Here is a 19592-nt window from a genome sequence, read left to right on the forward strand (position 1 = left end):
GTCTACCGCCCACTCCCAAAAAAGCATTCAACTCGTTCCTGTGTATTTCTTACACACGGCCACTTCCCATTACAGCCTGCTCCTGCAGAAATGTCATTGGGACCGCAATACAAACACAAAGACATCGTAAGGTTGAGGGGGCAGAATTTGACCATTTCAGCAAGGTTGACAGACTCACACTGGGCTGGGCGAACTGCTGATTATTAAACAGACGCCTGTCGATAATGGCATTTAAAAAAGTATGTTATCCTCCTCCGCAAGACCATAAGACACAAAATGACAAATGGCCTGAAAAACAAGAGACAAACAAACAAGCACGCACTCGCTCTCGCACACACAGACGCACGCACGCATGCACGCAGTGTTGGGGTAGGTTAGGCAGTTTTATGGAGGAATCTCATTTATGTTTCTCCTCTGAAACATCTGCTCCCACACCAATATGATGAACGGGAATGAGAATTTTGCTGACATACTGTTGGACTCATGCAGTCAAATCCCTTGTATTATTGCTTATATCCTAATCTTTATACCATACCATATTGATTTTACCCTACAAAACAGTCCATAAGTGCTGGTAACAGATGTTTTAGAAAGCAGCAGTATTGATGGAAAATGGTCGGACTTTCACTCTCTCACAGTGACTTCGATATTTTATATAAATTACTCTTTAAAAGTCACACCATCTGCCTTTGGCTGCAGGTTTATTGTACAAATACAATAATGTTTTCTAGAGAAGCCACCTCTTCAGCCTCGGTACCCAGGCCGTGTACTCTTTTGTACTGTTGTCAGTCAAAGGTGTTAACGGGGAATACCACTCATTTTCAACATTGAACCATGTCAACCATGCCATGTCATTAGAGCTGTTCACTCATTCATTGATCGAGGATGCAATTAAGAGTACACCTTCCGTATGTCACTGATCACATGACCCCAACAATCAATTGAGCCACTGCCGCCCCATTTAGGGATACTAATGATACTGACTTTTTTCAGTGTTGTACAACATTCAGGAAGGCGTGCACTGTAAACAAATAAAATAGAAATAAACTACAAAAAGAGCAAGGGACAATAAAAGAAGAATATATAGGCCTACATAAAGTGTCAAAAATCTAACCTAAGTGAAGCAGTTAATTTGTATTCTATGTGTTATAGATCTATACATTCTGTGATCTATACTTTCCATGTGCTTTAGTTCTAGTTCTGAATGAATGAATGATTTTGTCTGGAGAGCCAAATTGTCATGTGAAGCTTGGCCAATCCTCAGTTCTTCATTCTGGACATGCACGGGACAGACACAACTAACCAATCACGGCGTGGAGATGAACGGGACAGGTACGGGACACACAAAGCCACTCCTTGGAAGCGGCTTTCACCACTTCAAAAAACAGTCAACGCTCATAAGTGTCACGTCACAACACAAATAGCAATACTTAAAGCACAACTTAACAATGCAGTGCTAAACAAAAGTGTTCATAACAGTCAATGCTAGTCACCGCCATGTCAAACACAGCAATAGTACTCAATACTACCAAATAGTGCAGGGCCAAACAATAAGTCTCCATTTGTCAGTGCAAATAAATCAAGAATTAAAAACAAGAAGGGAGACACAGCAAGACACCACAAGAAACCCTCCATGCGTGCGTCCGTGCGTGTGTGTGTGTTGAGACTGTGACTGAATGCATTAACGTACGCATGCTAGCTGTCATGTTTTAACACATTTACTTGCCCAGTTTTGAACCAATCCCATCAGGCCTGTATGAGCAGACAATTAATTGCAGCTGACACTGGTGTCATGTACGCAAATCACTGCGAGCACACACAGATAAGATTCCTGGTTGTAAGACAATCCGTTTAGACAGGCTCCCCTTTATTTCCCATGAGCTGACGGGCGTGGCGTAGAACACACACACACACACACACACACACACACACACACACACACACGCACACGCACACGCACACACACACACACACACACACACACACACACACACACACACAGTCGGGCAGATCCCTCGTATCTCCAAGTTTTTTCTTTTTTTAAAGCCCTATACAAAAGTGTCGTACAAAAGTAGTCTTCTTGTAGATTGGCTACTCTCACTACTTTAAATTGTGTTTAAAATAATAACAAAAAAGGACAAACATTTTGGACATAAAAGGTTTCCACCCGACAATGACGAAATAATGAACAAGTAATAGAGAAGTACATGTATGCACAAAGATGCCCGGAGGAGCATCTTTGAATGCAAATCAACCACTGCCTCCCAAGCTAGCAGTCTCCGTGGGAGAAGGACTGTTCTCGTCATCACAGGAACAAGAGGAGGGAAAACAGAATGAAACATGGCGTGTTTTTCATGACTGATGTCAAAATGCACCCAGGGCAGGAGGGTCTGGATGTGGGACCTTGTGTTCTGCACTTCACTGGTGCCTGGTAGTTGAAATCCATATTCTGAGAACTTTAGCCAAAAATAGCCGATCTATAAGCTCACAATGAGCAAAAAGAGCAGACTAAGTACATAGGTCAAGTTTATTAAGTATTGACGGTTCAAGTTCAAATCTGAAAACACAATCCAAAATACACTGATGATCGTGCTGTCAAACAATGAAACTATATGGAATCTATGAACAGATTGTGGGGGTCCCTGCTTTATTTCTCTCTCAACTAAGGGGTCCTTGGCCTGAAAACGTTGCAGACCTTGGTGCGAGGGGCTATATGCCCGAACCACCTATTGGCTCTTGCTGGAGGTGAAGGAGCAGCGGTTCTACTCCGAGTCTCTCTCTGGGGACTGAACTTATCACCCTATCTCTAAGGGAGATGCCAGCCTACTGGCATCATGGTAAAACAAATCATCTTGGCCGCTTATATCCGCGACCTTATTCTTTCTTTCACACTTCATGACCATATTATATTATAATGGGATTATTTTCCGACTGCATACAATGACAACAGTCACAGGGCCCTTGGACAGCAGCTGAATGACAACTCTGTGTGTGTTCTCTCTCTCTCTCTCTCTCTCTCTCTCTCTCTCTCTCTCTCTCTCTCTCTCGCTCTCTCCTGAACTAAACCTGTAACAAAATGATAATGGACTTAAAATGCGTCAGCATGTCCCTGTATATTCCCGTATATTCTCAGAGTGACAGACTCATCATCATACATAGGATGTAAGCTAAACCAGTGGATGAAGAGAGGGAATCTAGTATGGGCTGCGCATCTCTCTAGCCTCACACACACACACACACACACACACACACACACACACACACACACACACACACACACACACACACACGCACACACACATGCACACGCATACACACACACATGCACGCACACACACACATCCATCATGTCTTTGTTTGGTCAAACTTTATGTATAGTCAAATGTCACCCTATAAATAGAAGGATGACTGACTGCGGAGCAGAAAAGACAATCACATCTATCTCCCCCCCCCCCCCCCCCCCCCCGGTCTGTCCTTACTTGGCCTCGTGACATTCCCTCCTGTCTGTGTTGTTACTGTCATTTTATCACTGCTGCATCCTCGATCAATCTCCCTTTTCACTCCCTCGCTCTCTCTCTCCGCAGTGAAAGAAAAACTCACCCACTCAATGGTGGGTCTGTCCGTCCATCTGTCCGTCCAGCCACCACTTTTATCCCAAAAAGATAGCTTGAAAACGGTTGGCTTTATTGACATGAAACTTGCAAATTGCATGATACAATCTTTAATACTAGACAAGAAGGAGGGCTGTGGACAGTTCAGAAACCTGCCTACCAGTGACATCATCGATGAGGAATCGAAGCTAATAGAAACCGCAGGCTTACTATTCCTGGAAGGTTGGCACGCTATAATGGAAGGAATTGTTCTCGCTATAAAACAAATATATATAAATATATAGGCTATAATTATGTTGTTTGAAATGACCAAACCTGCCTACTGATGTCACTGGTGAAATTAGCCGGGGACCCAGTCCCTCAAAATGGGGGAGGACCTGTGATGTTCTGCCGTACTTTTTATTTCTGTTGTATCCATTAGTTTGGTCATTAAGGTCCACAGAATGAGAGGTCTGCTCTGCCGGAAACATCGCGAAAAAAAGTTATGGCCATTTGTATATTCACTGTCCCATTGACTCCACTATACAGGAACAGAAAAATATTACATGAAAAACATTCCTTGGGCTAGAAAACGGACCAACAAAACTGTGAAAAGTGATGACTCATCACTGTGATTTTTCACAGTTTTCTTGGTCCGTTTTCTAGCCCAAGGAATATTTTTCATGCAAAACAAATGCTTGCAATGGATTCAGAATCATGAAAACCACCCCAGTTTGACCCCTCACATGCTACTTAAAGTTTTTATTTCCTTTTTTAATATTTTTCTTTTCCTTTGTAGTGGAGTCAATGGGACAGTAAATGGCCATAACCTTTTTTTTCGCGATGTTCCCGGCAGAACAGACCTCTCATTCTGTGGACCTTAATGACCAAACTAATAGATAAAACAAAAATAAAAAGTACGGCAGAACATCACAGGTTCAAACTTATTCCTTGAGCTTTTGGGCTTGTGGGTCCCCGACTAAATAGGAAATGTCCACAGCCCTCCTCTGAGACACAAAGTGAATAGACAAAAATGGTACCATATTACAATGAGCATTCGTGAAGACCAAACATATCCTCCTTTAAGCACTTTTGTAGGACGTGTGCTATATACAAAAAGACATGCCTAGGCCTTCCTCACAGTTGTGGTGCCTTTTTGCTTTTTCTTTTGTTAGTGCGTGTGCCTGTGTGTGTGTGTGTGTGTGTGTGTGTGTGTGTGTGTGTGTGTGTGTGTGTGTGTGTGTGTGTGTGTGTGTGTGTGTTCAGATGTGATTGTAAGTGTTCTCTAAAAGCCTGACATAGCCGCCTAATCATGACAAATGAAATGACGGAGTGCGGGGGAATGGCAGATAGCCAGGGATGATTCAACTTTATTAAATGCTAAGTAGATTTTTAGAAATACCAAGATCGTGCAGGTTAACCAGCAGCGAATGGATAACAGATTATGTGTAGGTGATGTGAATGTATGGCACTGTGCTAAATTGTGTCTTGCATCCTTGCCTCTCTCTCTCTCTCTCTCTTGTGTCTCTCGTGGGAGTTAACTGTCATCCATTAGCTGAGGTCCCATCAGGCCTCGTTACAGCAGTGGTTCTAAACCTGTGGGTCAGGACCCCCAGGGGGGTCCCCAAATTATTTTGGGGCGTCCCCAGATGATTAACTTAATGTGTAACATTGTTTTCTCTCTCAACAGTAAACAAACCAACATACAGTATAAGTGTATAGAGGGTATCTATCTGCACATTTCTAAAGTGACAATTTAAGGACTTTTCAATACCTCTAAAATGACACATTAAACATTGGACAAAATGTCAAATATTAGAAGCTGAAATTGTGAAAATAGCCGATCTACATGCTCACAAGGCCTCGCGTTGCGAGGCGTTGTGAGAATGTAGATTTGCTAACCGCCAACTAACCGCCAACTCATCACATCCACAACATAGTGGGCTTAGTTCACCCATTCATTAACCCATTTGGAAAGGAAACACATTATGCATTATTACTTTAACCATTATTTCATGCTTTAACTATTGAAAAATTGCAGATATACAAGCTCACAGCACGGCACTGAGTGCCGCGCTGCGAGCTTGTAGATCTGCTATTTTCCAAGTCTTTGAATATTTTTGACCCGATTTGTCTTCTAAATCCTTCGTCTAAATCAGTGATTATTAAACTTTTTCATGAGTTACAAAGTTACAGACCCGTAAGGGTCCATTTGGTTACATTTGTACTCTCTCAGAGTTATAAGACTTCTTAGGGTCCATATGGAACCCTCTATACTAGGAATCTTTAAATGGAACCGTTAAGGAATCGGACTAGAGAAGAGAGAAATCGCAGGGAACACTCCCGTTTTAATTGACGCCGGCACGGCGCCTTTCCCTTTGGTGGAGCCCTAGCCTAAAGGAGCCCAACCCTATAAGCACAACTGACATCAACCCGTATGATGTTGTCAAAATGAGAAAGATCAACAGGGACGCCACGTCATCGTTAGACCTCCATCCTGTTCATTGACAGTGCTGTGCCATCACAACAGCATGGTGCACGGGCTCTCCATGAACCTGCGGAACTCTGCCAGCCACTGTGCGCCAACCGCCCCGTCAATAACCCGGTGGTCACAGCTCAGCGTGACGGACATCATGTTGGCAACGTCACAGCCCTCCCCGCGTAATTGTTTACTTGAGCATCCAACAGCGAGAATACAGGACTGAGGGGGGTTGATGATTGCTGAGAAGTTCTTGATGCCAAACATCCCCAGGTTAGAAATCGTAAAGGTGCCGCCCTGGAACTCGTGTGGTTGCAGTTTCCCGTCTCTAGCCTTGGCTGCCAGTGTGGCCATATCAGAGGAGATGGCAGCCAGCCCTTTGGTGTGAGCGTTGAACACTATGGGCGTCATGAGACCTCTGACGGTGCTCACGGCTACACTTACATCCACCGTGTGATTGTGGCGTATGACCGTGTCCATCCAGGATGAGTTTGCTTCGGGGACCTTGAGGCAGGCTAGCGCACTGGCTTTGATGATGAAATCATTCACGCTCAGCTTGATGTTCTGGGATTTCTCGTTGTTGATTTCCCTCCTACAGTCCAGGACTTGATCCATGATGACGTCTACAGACAGGTAGTAGTGAGGGATGGTCTGTTTTGACTGCATCAACCTCTGAGCGATGACCCTGCGTACGTCGCTGACAGGGGTGTCTGTGTAGGTCCCGACGCGGCTAGCAGTGCCCCGAGTTGCAACAGGGGCTTCCTTGGATGGGACAAAATCTTCAATGTCTTTCTTGGTGACTCCCCCATCAGGACCCGTGCCTTTAACCTGAGCCAGGTCAATACCTCTCTCAGCGGCCATTTTTCTGACCAGGGGGCTGGCAAACACAATACCTTTCTTAGAAGCGGCAGCTGGAGCACGGGGGTGAGCTGCTGCGGGTGTCACTGATGCAGCCAGTGTGGGTGCTGGGGCTTGTATAGGAGTGATTTCAGTCACCGTGGTCTCCACGTAGTCTTTGAAGGCTGCAATGTCGCTCTCTGTCTCCACGATGATGCAGAGAGGAGTCCCCAGCGGAATGTCTCGGGTACCCTCTTCTTTCAGGATTTTGGCCAAGTATCCTTGCTCCTGCACCTCAAAATCAATGGTTGCCTTGTCCGTCTCGACCTCAGCCAGCAGATCTCCCTCGCTCACCTTCTCTCCAACCTTCTTGTGCCAGCGTTGCAACGCACCCGTTGTCATGGTGGGAGACAGGGCAGGCAGCAAGATCTTCAGGTGTGAAGGGTAGGAGCCGCCTGGGGCTGTGGCAGGAGCAGCAGCACCAGAAGGAGGTTTAGGAACAGCAGAGGCAGTTGATGAAGACTTGTCACCGACAGCTTTTAGGGAGTCCAATGTGACGTCCTTAAAGGCCGCCACGAGGTCAGGATTGTCAACAGTGATGCATATCACTGATCCTATATTGATTCTGTTCCTGCCCTCTGGAACCAGGATCTTGGCCAGGTAGCATTCCTCGTGCATCTCAAAGCCTACCGTGGCTTTATCGGTCTCCACCTCTGCTATAACATCTCCCTCGTCGATTTTGTCCCCCTCCTTCTTCAGCCAGCGAGCGATGGCTCCTGTCTCCATGGTGGGAGATAGAGCGGGCAACGCCACCGCCTGGTGAGGTGGCAGGCTGTAGAAACGCACATTCTGATAGCGGGTCGCGGGTCGAAGACATCGCAGCAAAGGCATTCGGTGGGTGAGCGAGTAGCTAACGCCAACCCTGGAGGAACCAGATTGAAACCTCCGCAGCCGACCAGCCCAATGGCCCATTGGACTGTGCACAGGTCCCGAGGAGACGGCACGGAGGCGAGGGAGGAGGCAAGTAGCTCTTCTGACCAGCGGGATTGAACGGAGCATGTTGATGGGCAATGTCTAGAGTAATCTATATTCACTCACACCCCCTTAAGTCTCTCTGTGTATGCGTGTCTGTAATCAGTTTATATTCATCAGTATACCCAAATATGGAAAGGACTGATGTCATAGCACCCAAATGATGTGCGAATGACTGTCATCGTACTGACATCATGGACTGGTCTCCAAGTAGGGCTGGGTTAAATAAAAAAAGTCCACAAAAGACCCCTCCATATTGATCGATATCTATCTATTAGTTTCAAGAGTATCCTGATAATGACTAAAGAGCGACAAAATCAGAAGGTTCATTAGCACGAAGGGTGTCGATCCCAACAAAAGTCGGATTTTCAAAACTAAGCTTGGAGTGCCGAACCCAACTTAAGACGGGATAGCGTTTATACTGTATATAAAATAACTGTAGCGTATGGTCAGCGGGACCCGCAAAAACTCAAATTCACACAATGCATTGGGAAAGATCTGGTTTTGCATCCAGGCCAATGTTATGAAATTCACGTTCTTGATCAAAACAGGCCCTTTTCTACCAACCATAACAAAAGCATGGATGGCCGCAGTTGTCATTTCTCTTCTGGGTGAAATAGAATACTATCATTGCGCGAAACCGAAGTAATAGTATAAAACTAATATGACTTGTGGTGAGCGATGCAGATTTTACTGGGCTAGTGTCTTGAGGTGGGTAGAAAATGTTACCTTTTTCATCCAGGGATGATCTGGTAGGCTGGTGAATGGATTTGACACTGGCTTGATCATTCACATACTGTAGTCTGCTGAGCGCTGAAGTCGTTGGAGAGGAATGGGTATTGGTGAACTTGACGCACAATCTGGTTCCATTAGTCCTGCTTCCATTATTTCCACCTCGGCTAGAGCAGCATTCATTTCCTTTTCTTGTTGCATTGCTTCTAAAGTGGCTTGGACACAAGCAGCTTGAACCTTTAACTCTCTTTATTCGAGTAAGCAGCTCTGGCGTGGGCTGCTTGTGCTTTGGCTCTCGCTCTGACGACAGCTAGGCTGGCATTGGATACTAAAGACTGGTATAAGATCCATGTGACAATTTGGATGATGTGGAATGGCTATCATCAGGCTGCAATGCATCTTCCTGCTTATAGCCATGATGATGTGAGATGTACTGTAGATGTGGAGACTTAACTTGACTTGAGAGGTGGAGACTGTAGTGTAGGTGTGCTCTGTGCTGGCTGATGGCTGGTTGAGTAAGGAATCCTTACAGGCTCTCTTTTCTTCACAGCCTATCCTGTGGCTGTCTTTTCACTTCCTCCTTCCGGTTTCCTCTTCTTGTCACTATTGATGCTGACCACAACCATATCTCCTCCATTCTTCAAGACCTGGTTCCACTCCTCCTCATCGCCACGGATCTTGTACAGTTCCAGGTCCGACTCTTTCACTTTCTCCACAACCAGCTTGTCCTTGGCGACTTCATTCAGGTCATCAGTGAGGCTTCGGACGGTGGGCTCCATGCTGACGTCTTTATAAGCCACCATCTCCGCCTCGATGGCCTTGGCAACTCGATCTCCTTCTCCAGAGAGTCCACGACTTGTGCTGCAGATCCACTCCCAGCAGCAACGCACAATGCGCTGCGGACAGATAGACGTCTCCCAGCTGCTTGAGGAAGAAGATGCGTGCGGTGGCTGGGATGAGGTCCGTGATGAGGTGGTAGTCCACCATGCTCCTGGAGTACAGCTCCAGGCGCTTCAGGTCTTACGGACTGAACTGAGCCAGGAGCTCTGAGCTGCTCGGAGTGGTGCAGCCCTCTTGGTGTTCCTGTTCTGCAGGATGTTCAGAGACAGAGTGGGACTGAAGCTGCTGAACTGGTAGGAGAGAAGGGACAGGAAGTGCCAATGGAAGTCTTTCCAGAAGGCAGACAGCCACTGGCCCTCCTCTGAGCCTGGAGCCGTGTTCAACTCTTTCAACATCACACAGGAGTGTTCCCCCGCCACGGCTCTGGCCACCTTGTGGCAGTTGTAAACAGTGTGATATTATAGGTACTATATAGATAGATAATGATGTGGTCATATATTTATATTTACAGACAGATCTTTGCTGCCATGATGTCTCTGACTGAGTACAACTCACGTAGATAGGTTACCCAATTCAGTGAAACAGTGCGTCTTAACACTACCGCTGCCTAACGCATCCAGTAATGTGATACCTGGTTTCCATGGTTACCAGGTAAACAGGCGCTGCTGCTGAGCGAAACACTACATATACCATGATGCAACCCGGCCGCCAGCATCAGGAAGCGTCTAATCTCCATAGGCTCCTATTCATTGCTGATGCAAAGAAATGGCTTTATCTCGGAATCTACTTCCAAAAACGCTTAGAACGCTGCGAGCCGCACAGAAAGCAGAAAGAGATGATCCAAAGTGGTGAACCCTGATTTTTATTAGCAGAGAGATCTATTGTTTATGAGAATGCCAAAGTAAAACATAAATACTGTCTTTGCGTTCACACGATTTGAACTTTCAGCATTTGCAGTCATCTGCTGCACTTCCTTCACTTTTCATGCAACCAGAACATCCAAATGTGCTTAAAAACAACTCTTAATACATTTTTACATCCTTTGGTCCTTCAGGGATCATCTGGAATGTATTTACAAGCATGTAACGTGAAAAATAGAGGTAGAGATGACGAAACCACAAAAGTTGCGTGCGATGGCAAAGCATGGCCTGCCTGACCTGCCTGTAGCCCCGCACGCCCACGACGCAGCAGAGACGCGAGGGCGAGAGCCAGCTGAGGGGGAGCTCTAGATAGGAGAGATATTTCCTGAGGACGCCAACAGTAACCAAAGAGAGCAGACAGCACTCATCGGATACCTGGCCAGTAGAAGCGAGGTGAATGACTGCTTTATGGACGGCTATGTGATTAGCATGACCACTGACTCCTCTTCCATCAAAGGTCAGCACCATGTTGAACGAGTGAGCTCTGATGTGCTCCATGATCACAGAGGAGACCACGGAGACGCTCCATTCTGCATCGGGGTCGTCAGGAAGTCTTGTGTGGTCCGTTACGGTGACTCTGGAGGCTGGTATCCCCAACACCGCACAGCTTTCCATGAGTTCCTGTTCGCGCTGAGCTCCTTGATTGTAGAAATCCCCTCGAGATAAACACAACACGTTAACTTGGGCCTTGAGCTTGACGAGTCTTAAAATCGTCGGCGCGAAGAACATGCATTCGTCGTCCGGATGTGCGGTTACAATGAGTGCTCTGACGCCCAGGTTGTTTGAAATGGAGGAAGGAAACGGTTTGTCTCCATTTGACAAATTACTCGTTAAACATTTTAAAGACGTGGCACTGTTTAGTCGATGTCGATAGCAAATCCATTTCATCCAAATAATGTAGGATATAATCAATAGAACAAGGAAAACAACCATTTTTATTGACCATAGGCATAAACCGTTCGATCTACATTCACGTTTCCGGTTCCCTCTGGAACAAGGATCGCAGCATTTCTCCATGTTTTATACTTGCGTCATCAAATATGACGTCAGACCAAATATGACGTCAGACCAAATACGACGCCAGACTTGCCCAAATATGGAGTTCTGATCTACAATAATAGCGAAGCCAATCTACAAGCTCACGGCTCACATTATGTTATTCAAATTGCCGGTCTCTCCCTCCGTCCTGTCTGTGTCTGCAGCCTCCCACAGTTGGTTCCCACCGCCGGTCCCTCATTATGCAGAATGTCCCATTTCAAGTTTTCAAATGTATGAAAATATTTTGGAAATTTACAAGCTTACAATGCCATTGCATTTCAATGGGAATGGAGCGGTTTACTGACGGTTTACGTTCCATTCTCATTGAAATGCATTGGCAGAATCGTGAATCCACTCTCATAGGTACGATAGGTAGTATTTAATGGCAGTAAATGGCATTTTTGGTCATTTTATTTTGAAGTTTCAGTCTGATACGGAAGCCATTATATTTCTGAACCAAGCAGAAGGTAATGGGAATACATCAGCCAGAAAAATGCTGTGTTTGTAGCCTGCATCTCACGCAACCCGAGGGAGGGAGAGTGGGGCAGCATGAAGCATGTTGTTACTATGCTGCTTATTTCTCACCTCAATGTTTTCAGATACATATTTGAATGTACAGTTTGAGTTTAAAATGAGTAATGCTCTGTAAAATAGGAACGCCAGCTTAAAATATCTGAAAACTGCTAGAGACTAAATGAAAGCTGCCACCAGGAGGAGGTGATTTGTTTGTAACATAAAACATTGAAATAAACAGCACTAGTCTATATTTACATATAGAGTAGATAAGTACTATAATAAGTACTAGATAATGTAGCTTCAAAGGTGTGTCTAAGATTACACACAACCAAATGTGTGACCACTGGGGACGGTGGGCTGATGTTGATCATACCCCCACTGTAAGCTCATCTATTTTGGTATGACATCAAAAGAGGTGTACAGTACACACCATATGGGGCCTGATCCAAAGCTGACAGTCTGCACTTTTGCTTTAATTCCCTGTGCTTTGATGTGAAATCCTTAACTCTGTAAAGACACTGTTACAAATAACAACCAGCTATACTGTAGACCTTATTCACACCGTGGCCATCTTGGTTCACATGACTTCCTGGGATAGCAGCCTGCATTACAAACCATTGTGAACAATGGAGCGATGGTCCCAAAATATGAGTTCTATTCAACCGTTTTCTTTTGACCAAATCGACAAATGGGCAGATGACAACATCAACATCCCCAAAAGGATTAAATAGAAGGGTACATCCACAATATTCATGGTAGTTAGGTTACACTGTTACTCTGTACAAAGACTTGCTACAGTATCTGTGCAGACTAGTGCTTGCTCTGCCATCATATAGTTAATATTACTGTATTGTGATTTTTGCATATTAATCAGGAACAATCTAACAACAAATAATTAATATGATGGTGGAGCAAGCACTGCACAGATAGCAAGTCTTTGTACACAGTAAGGTTGCAATCTACTGTAGCCCTAGATTTAATCATTTTGGGGATGTTGTTGTTGTCATCTGCCCATTTGTCAATTTGGTAAAAAGAAAATGGTTGAATAGAACTCGGTGGTTGAATATTTTGGGACCATCGCTCCATTGTTCACAATGGTTTGTAATGCAGTATCCCAGGAAGTCATGTTCATCCAAGATGGCTGCGGTGTGAATAAGGTCTATAAACTATACAGTATACAGTATAGGGTAGAGCAGCCGCTTGGGAACCGGAAGCTTCCCAGTACGATCCAGGGCTCCCCCAGAGTCGAAGAGTCCTTCAGCAAGACACTGAACCCCTAATTGCTCCTGATGAGTCGGTGCCCTGCATGGTTTCCTCCGCCATCGGTATATGAATGTGTGGGTCAATGGGTGAATGCAGAGCCATTCAAGGAGAGTTGCGTCATCTCCGTTCACTTCATGGGGCCAGCGCAGAGGTGGACCGAGCATCTGGCATATACCGTGCATATGCCCGGTACCCAACATTCAGTAGCACCAGCCCACAGTGCAGAGAGACATCACATGATTGGCCCACTGGCCTATCTCACTGGCCTTGTCTATCATCTAAATACTGGTCTAGTAGCCCAAGCACTGGCTACTGTGGCCCAGGAGTCCCATCCAAACATTTAACAGCATACAAGCCCACATCGCACCGCTGACTTGATGCGTTGTGGGCTTTCTATGTTCGGTTCACGCCAGGGCCGGTCTAGGCCAAGATGCCAGGGCCAAATTTATGTCCCAGTCTGGCCCTGGGCCAGCCAGGTCTTCTACATACACATCTATTGGCGAATAGTGACAAAGCGCTGAACCGGAAGTTTATGGAATGCATTGGAGTCTATGGGGAAATAGTGACATTTCAGGTTACATGAACCACGTGACTAGTGTTGTTTCTGACCTCGCATTGGCAGAACTCTCTAATACAAGACTCTGGGTGGATGTAATGCACAATTGTTGTAAAAAGCTGTACTGAGGAGAGTTGTGTTGGAGTTAATAAAGTGTTAGTTCCATCTAGGCCTCCAATTTATTTCAATTAATAAAACATTGGAATGGTGGATTAGGAATGCAGCAAAACGGAAAGAAAGAAAAGTCCATGAATTCAAGACTTCATGAGGTGAGTAATTGATATAAATTGTAATGCATAAAGCATTAACACAGAACACAACATCACAGTAAATCAATGCAACTGTGAAGTAAACATTTTACGTATAGTAACTTGGAAATGTATAGGGTATTGTTAAGGGCTTAACTGTAGGAGTTTTCAATTCATGTGCTCAAAATCCCGCACTGATATCTCTGCCTCACCACGATGTATGAAGAAAAAGGTGTATTTATACGAGAGAAACACAGACAAGATGCTGCAAAACAAACAAAAAGAACCCAAGGCCAGTGCACATGCACAGCCGGACTGAAACTCAATAGCGGCTCTTGTAAGTCGCCTTGGATAAGATGCCTAATACATTTGTAAATGGTTTGTGTTAGCAAGAAAAATAAGTGATTCATCCGATGAAATCAAAGGTTAAATGTCACACATCCTCTTTGTGTGCCTTGAATTGTCCAGTTGACCTACCTTGTTCACTAAAGGCAACACGTTATGCTTGAATGGCTTGAGTTACGCACACACACACGCACACGCACACACACACACACACACACACACACACACACACACACACACACACACACACACACACACACACACACACATACACACACACACACACACACACACACACATTTCAACTCTTTATCCCTCTCCTGGCTTGCACACGATGCATGCATGAACACACACGCACTCACACTTTCCCTGCAACACTCAATAGGTAAATCATGACTGCAAGACGTATACAATAGAAACATTATTGGATAGACTGTAGTGCTCATATCGTCACTGGCGGGCAGAAACCTTGGATCAAATGTGTGTGTTTTTTGGTAGATTAAAGCTCTGCTTCATCATACAAGAATGTCGTACAGATAGCAGATCTACAAGCATCTCGCGGTGCAAGGCGTGTGCTTGTAGATCGGCTATTTCCACTAGTTTAAATAAACAAAAACGGTTTTGGACATACAGTACAAGCTTTCTATGAGAATACCCTATTTCGCTACTAAATAAATGTGCACGCAGACACGCACACACGCACACATGGTGCATAAATACATACAGTATACACTGACAGTACGTTCAGGTGCACAGAAGCTCAGTAAACAAATCCATTAAGGCAGTTGCACAGTTGTGTGTGCGTGTGCGCGCGTGTGTGTGTGTGTGTGTGTGTGTGTGTGTGTGTGTGTGTGCTTGTGTGTGTGGTTTGATGTGTAGAAATGTATGTCAACCTCTCTACTCTGAGTAATGCATCACCCACACCTGAAGGAGCAAGGAATATGTGCGCTGCTTTTGAGAAATATAATGAGATAGTGAGTCAGACACAAATTGATACGATACAGTATAAGGTGTGTGTGTGTGTGTGTGTGTGTGTGTGTGTGTGTGTGTGTGTGTGTGTGTGTGTGTGTGTGTGTGTGTGTGTGTGTGTGTGTGTGTGGTGTGTTGTTAACTTGTTATTACTGATATTCAAGGATACAAGGATCCATACGATTTTGTGTCAGTAGGCCTCATTCAGGAAGGGTGGGTACGCTCAGATTTAATACTAAAGCGCAAATACAAGTGCTTCCAGGAGCATAGTCTGATTCATCATTAGTCTTGGTACAGTACGTACACATTTTGTGTCAAGCACACTGAAACTCACGTCTGCTCATGGGTTGACCCTAACTTTGTTACTAAAATGCCTTATCTTTCATAAAAATCTATTACAGTAGTTTACAGTAGTGCCAAGTACAGTACATAACACAATGTTTGTGTCCATTTGTCAGCACATATATTATTCTGAGTCAAAGGAAATGCATGTATATGTAATTCTGTCTGACCAGAAGCAGGAATAAATCACATCCCCTGTGATAAAAATGAATGGCCTTAACCTACTGTAAGCAGAGATATATGTCCCCGCACCCTCAGCAAGTCAAACACTGGCAAGGCCATTTGAGGTAAAACTATACTATACTCTCAGCATCTGTCCGGACTCTGTTTACTCCCAGATCTCAGGATGAAAGACAGATATCGATATCCGCTGTGATGCATCACAGTCTCTTCTCTCTCTCTCTCTCTCTCTCTCTCTCTCTCTCTCTCTCTCTCCCTCCCTCCCTCCCTCTCTCTCTGAAGGACTGGTGGCTCGGCCTCTGATGGACTACCTCCCGGTCTGGCAGGAGATTTTCTCTCTCTCATCTCTACCTACCTCTATCTACAGTATGTCGCATGGCTTCCTCTATCTACCAATTCCCTATCTGCTTCTCAATCTCTTGCCCTTGGTATCTCCTCTCCCCCTTGTGTGTTAAATTCATAGCAATTTAGATATTTGGCATAAATACTGTATTCTGACTGCTTGTATCGACTGATGACAAATGTGCACTAATAGAAAAAATGGGATGCATTGCAATGCATCGTAGAATCGAATCGAATCGAATCGTGACCTGGTAAATCGTAATTGAATCGAATCATGAGGCCAGTGCCAATGCACACCCCTAGTAGATAGCACTGCTCACTTCACACTAGGTGTGCTTTTTTCTCCTTCCGTTTCACCATTTCTCTGAACCATTTTCATTTACAGCAAAGTCAAAAGACACACAAGCACGCACGCACGCACGCACACAAACCACATCACTTATAGCACACCTCTACATCTGTTCGTATCTATTTGAAGCCCCGCACTTCACCGACTCAGCATTTGTCGTGCCAGACATCTGGGGATCCAACAGGCGTAGTTAAAATTATTCATCGCCTCCACAGAGCCAAGCAAATTATTTGCTTAATTTTGATAGGGGATAATAAAACACATTGCACACTTTTGATGTCTCCATAAAATATGGAGTCTTCAACAGCTATTAAATGTCCTAGAGAGAGAAGAGGGAAATGGGTCCTCTTTAATCAACGGAGGCTCTGTGGTGAAATATGTTGAAGGTTAAATGAGACAAGCACACAAAAATGCAAGGATCAGGATCAGGTTGAACTGCGGTATTCATTTTGGCAGAGCGCTGAGGAACTGTCCTTGGTCCTTGAATCATCATCACTCACTCCTGCTATGTCGCACGCCTGCTATCTTGCACCTTATACACCTTATGCCTTTAGCAATTTTGTACGATTTTGAAAAACATTGTAAACAGCCGATCTACATCAACACGCTGTGCGATTGTACTTCATAGTCACTATAGTCATGTTTACATAAACGTATTCGAAAATAAGAAGCGAATTATCAGAAATGTGCATAAAGACAAAGCAAATTTAGCCTGTTTCCATTTGCGGGTGTCATTCGAATTAACGACGCGACGGTCACATGAGCCGACTCAGCGCGGTCCAGCTGAACACAGCTAAGCGCTCCCTACCTCCTTGCCCACCACTGGTTCTGTCAGAGGTTGTCTTTGCACAACAGTCTGTAAAGAGCTACAGCTGGCAGCCTGGCACGTTGTGAAACCGGGAGGAATTTACACACGGTCCGTGTCACTCCGTGTGTAACAACCGGTTTGTTTTGTGGGCTAACGCTATACAATGGACGTTAATTAAGCGGCAGGGGAAAGTGTTAACTAGGAGGACGATGGACCAGAACGTCATAATTTATTCGCATTTATTGGCTGACCCGTTTCCATTCACTAATGCGTGCATTTAGTGCATTTAGATTTTTCGATAAAGCCTCAAAATCCACCTCCTCCAAGCGCATAAACGTTTTTGCGGATAATGAAAGTTTATTTGAATTTTGAAGTGTTTCCATAAAAAGATTTATGCGCAAAAGCCTTAATGCGGCTTTATGAGGCTTTATGGAAACACCACTTATGTCTTTTTAATTTTATTTACTATTAAAAAATTACAAATAATTAGACAAACATAGGGTTTAGGCATAAGGGGTTTGGTGGCGTGCAAGATAGACGTCAACTTACATTATTACTGTGTGCTAGTTACGTGTGTTTTCTCTATGGATTTATGTTGGAATGAAGTTACTAACAGGCACGTTGACTTTTCTGCTTGTGTGATATTACTGATATCCTAATTTGATGTGTTAGGCATCATTTTACTTGGGTTTATTGGCTAGTGATTCCTTTAATTGTGTGTGTCTATGTGGGCTCAACTATTTCCAATAATTCAATTAAACAATAAAGGATTTCAATTATAATGCAGTGATTCAAAAAGCCATTCATTTAATAATCAATAAACAAAAGCAAACAAAATAACTTGTGATCAATATACAGTATCAGCCGAATATTTCAGATTCCATTCCAATTGGCTATATGACTGCTTTAATTTTTATATTTTTGGGATGTTTACTTACTTCACATGCATTATCAATTATACTAGCCTATTTAAGGCTCTGTTCCAGATATATTTGCCCCAGTGAGCCAGTATGCACAATAGCAAGACTTTGACAAGAATGTAACAGAGTATCAGTATCATTGGTAACACCTGAGAAGTAAGGAATCGCCCCAATAATGCCATGTCATGCCAATAAAAGATTGTTAACTGTTAGCATAAAAAAGTAGAAAAAAATAACACCAGTGCGAAGTGAGCGGTGCAAACACAACACATGTGCAATTGCATATATCTCCCTGCATGGGCCGTTGACGTGATGTCAGTTACTTTATGTGTATGAGCACGGATCTCCATACATCCACAGATGTGCTAATTATTTTGGCTGTACTTTCCGGCTATCCATACACGGACTTCCGTGCTCTTTTTTTTTTTTTTTTTTGCTAATACATTTTGGCTATCCATACATGGAGATCCAGGCTCATATACGCAAAGTGAAATGTAGGAGCGGTTTGCACTATTTTCCTGATTTGTGTGTCTTCATGGCATGCAGGGGAACAGACAAAGCAGCGTTATACAGGTATGTTGCAACAGGGTGACACGAGGTGCGTGGCAGGAGTTAAGAGAGGTTACAAGGGTGTGAACGCTGATGCAGCACTGGCGAATGGTCTGAATGAATTCCACAGCGAACAGTGAGCAGTAGCAGTAGCATGGCAGCTGGTATGGTTGGCCCAGCGCCATTACGGCCAGACAGGGTGCGTTCCTCTTCATGCACCAGTAAGCACGCTCATCCCCTTCAAGCTGAATCTGAGGAGGGTGCTTGAAAGAAGTCAGGAAAGTAGTCGGTCCAGGTGACATCTCTCTGTGCCATCAAGACTGGTGCTGACTTCCTGGTACCATCATCAACCTCTCCCACTTGCTTCAAGAGGTCCACCATTGTCGAAAGAATGCCCCCCCGGCCATCCTAAATGACTGATATCTGGTCAAGAAGTGCCTTTAGAGGTTCATAAAAGACATACATCATATGCTCCTCTCTCCCTGCAGCACCTACATTTTGCCTCCTCCCCGGTTCTGCATATCACCCTCTCCCCCCTCGACAACAACATGAAAGTGGGATTCGTTAGGCTGGTATTTATTGATTGCAGCTCTGCCTTTAGCGCCATAGAACCACCTGGCTGGCTAACAAACTGGCTGACTTTGCACTGAATGCTGTAGTCAGTGTGTCACTGGGTCCTGGGATTCTTGGGGTGGACATCGCACAGACGTGGCCTGACTTGGAATATATGGAAACAT

The 19592-nt window shown here is 44.6% G+C and overlaps 2 protein-coding genes across 2 annotated transcripts; both read right to left on the bottom strand.

Moving 5' to 3' along the window:
• Nucleotides 1–6111: 6111 nt before the first annotated feature.
• Nucleotides 6112–7797, bottom strand: LOC308290198 (dihydrolipoyllysine-residue acetyltransferase component of pyruvate dehydrogenase complex, mitochondrial-like; the record flags this gene model as incomplete). Its single annotated transcript, XM_080731973.1, has 1 exon — nucleotides 6112–7797. The coding sequence occupies one exon, from the start codon at nucleotides 7795–7797 to the stop codon at nucleotides 6112–6114; it is 1686 nt and encodes a 561-aa protein (XP_080588099.1).
• A 2735-nt stretch (nucleotides 7798–10532) lies between these two features.
• LOC308290199 (N-acetylglucosaminyl-phosphatidylinositol de-N-acetylase-like) lies at nucleotides 10533–11318 on the bottom strand (the record flags this gene model as incomplete). The annotated part of the gene is made up of 1 exon (XM_080731974.1): nucleotides 10533–11318. The coding sequence occupies one exon, from the start codon at nucleotides 11316–11318 to the stop codon at nucleotides 10533–10535; it is 786 nt and encodes a 261-aa protein (XP_080588100.1).
• Nucleotides 11319–19592: the final 8274 nt, after the last annotated feature.

This window comes from Nannobrachium achirus (genome assembly GCF_963921795.1).
Source record: "Nannobrachium achirus genome assembly, chromosome: 8".
Lineage (NCBI taxonomy): Eukaryota > Metazoa > Chordata > Actinopteri > Myctophiformes > Myctophidae > Nannobrachium > Nannobrachium achirus.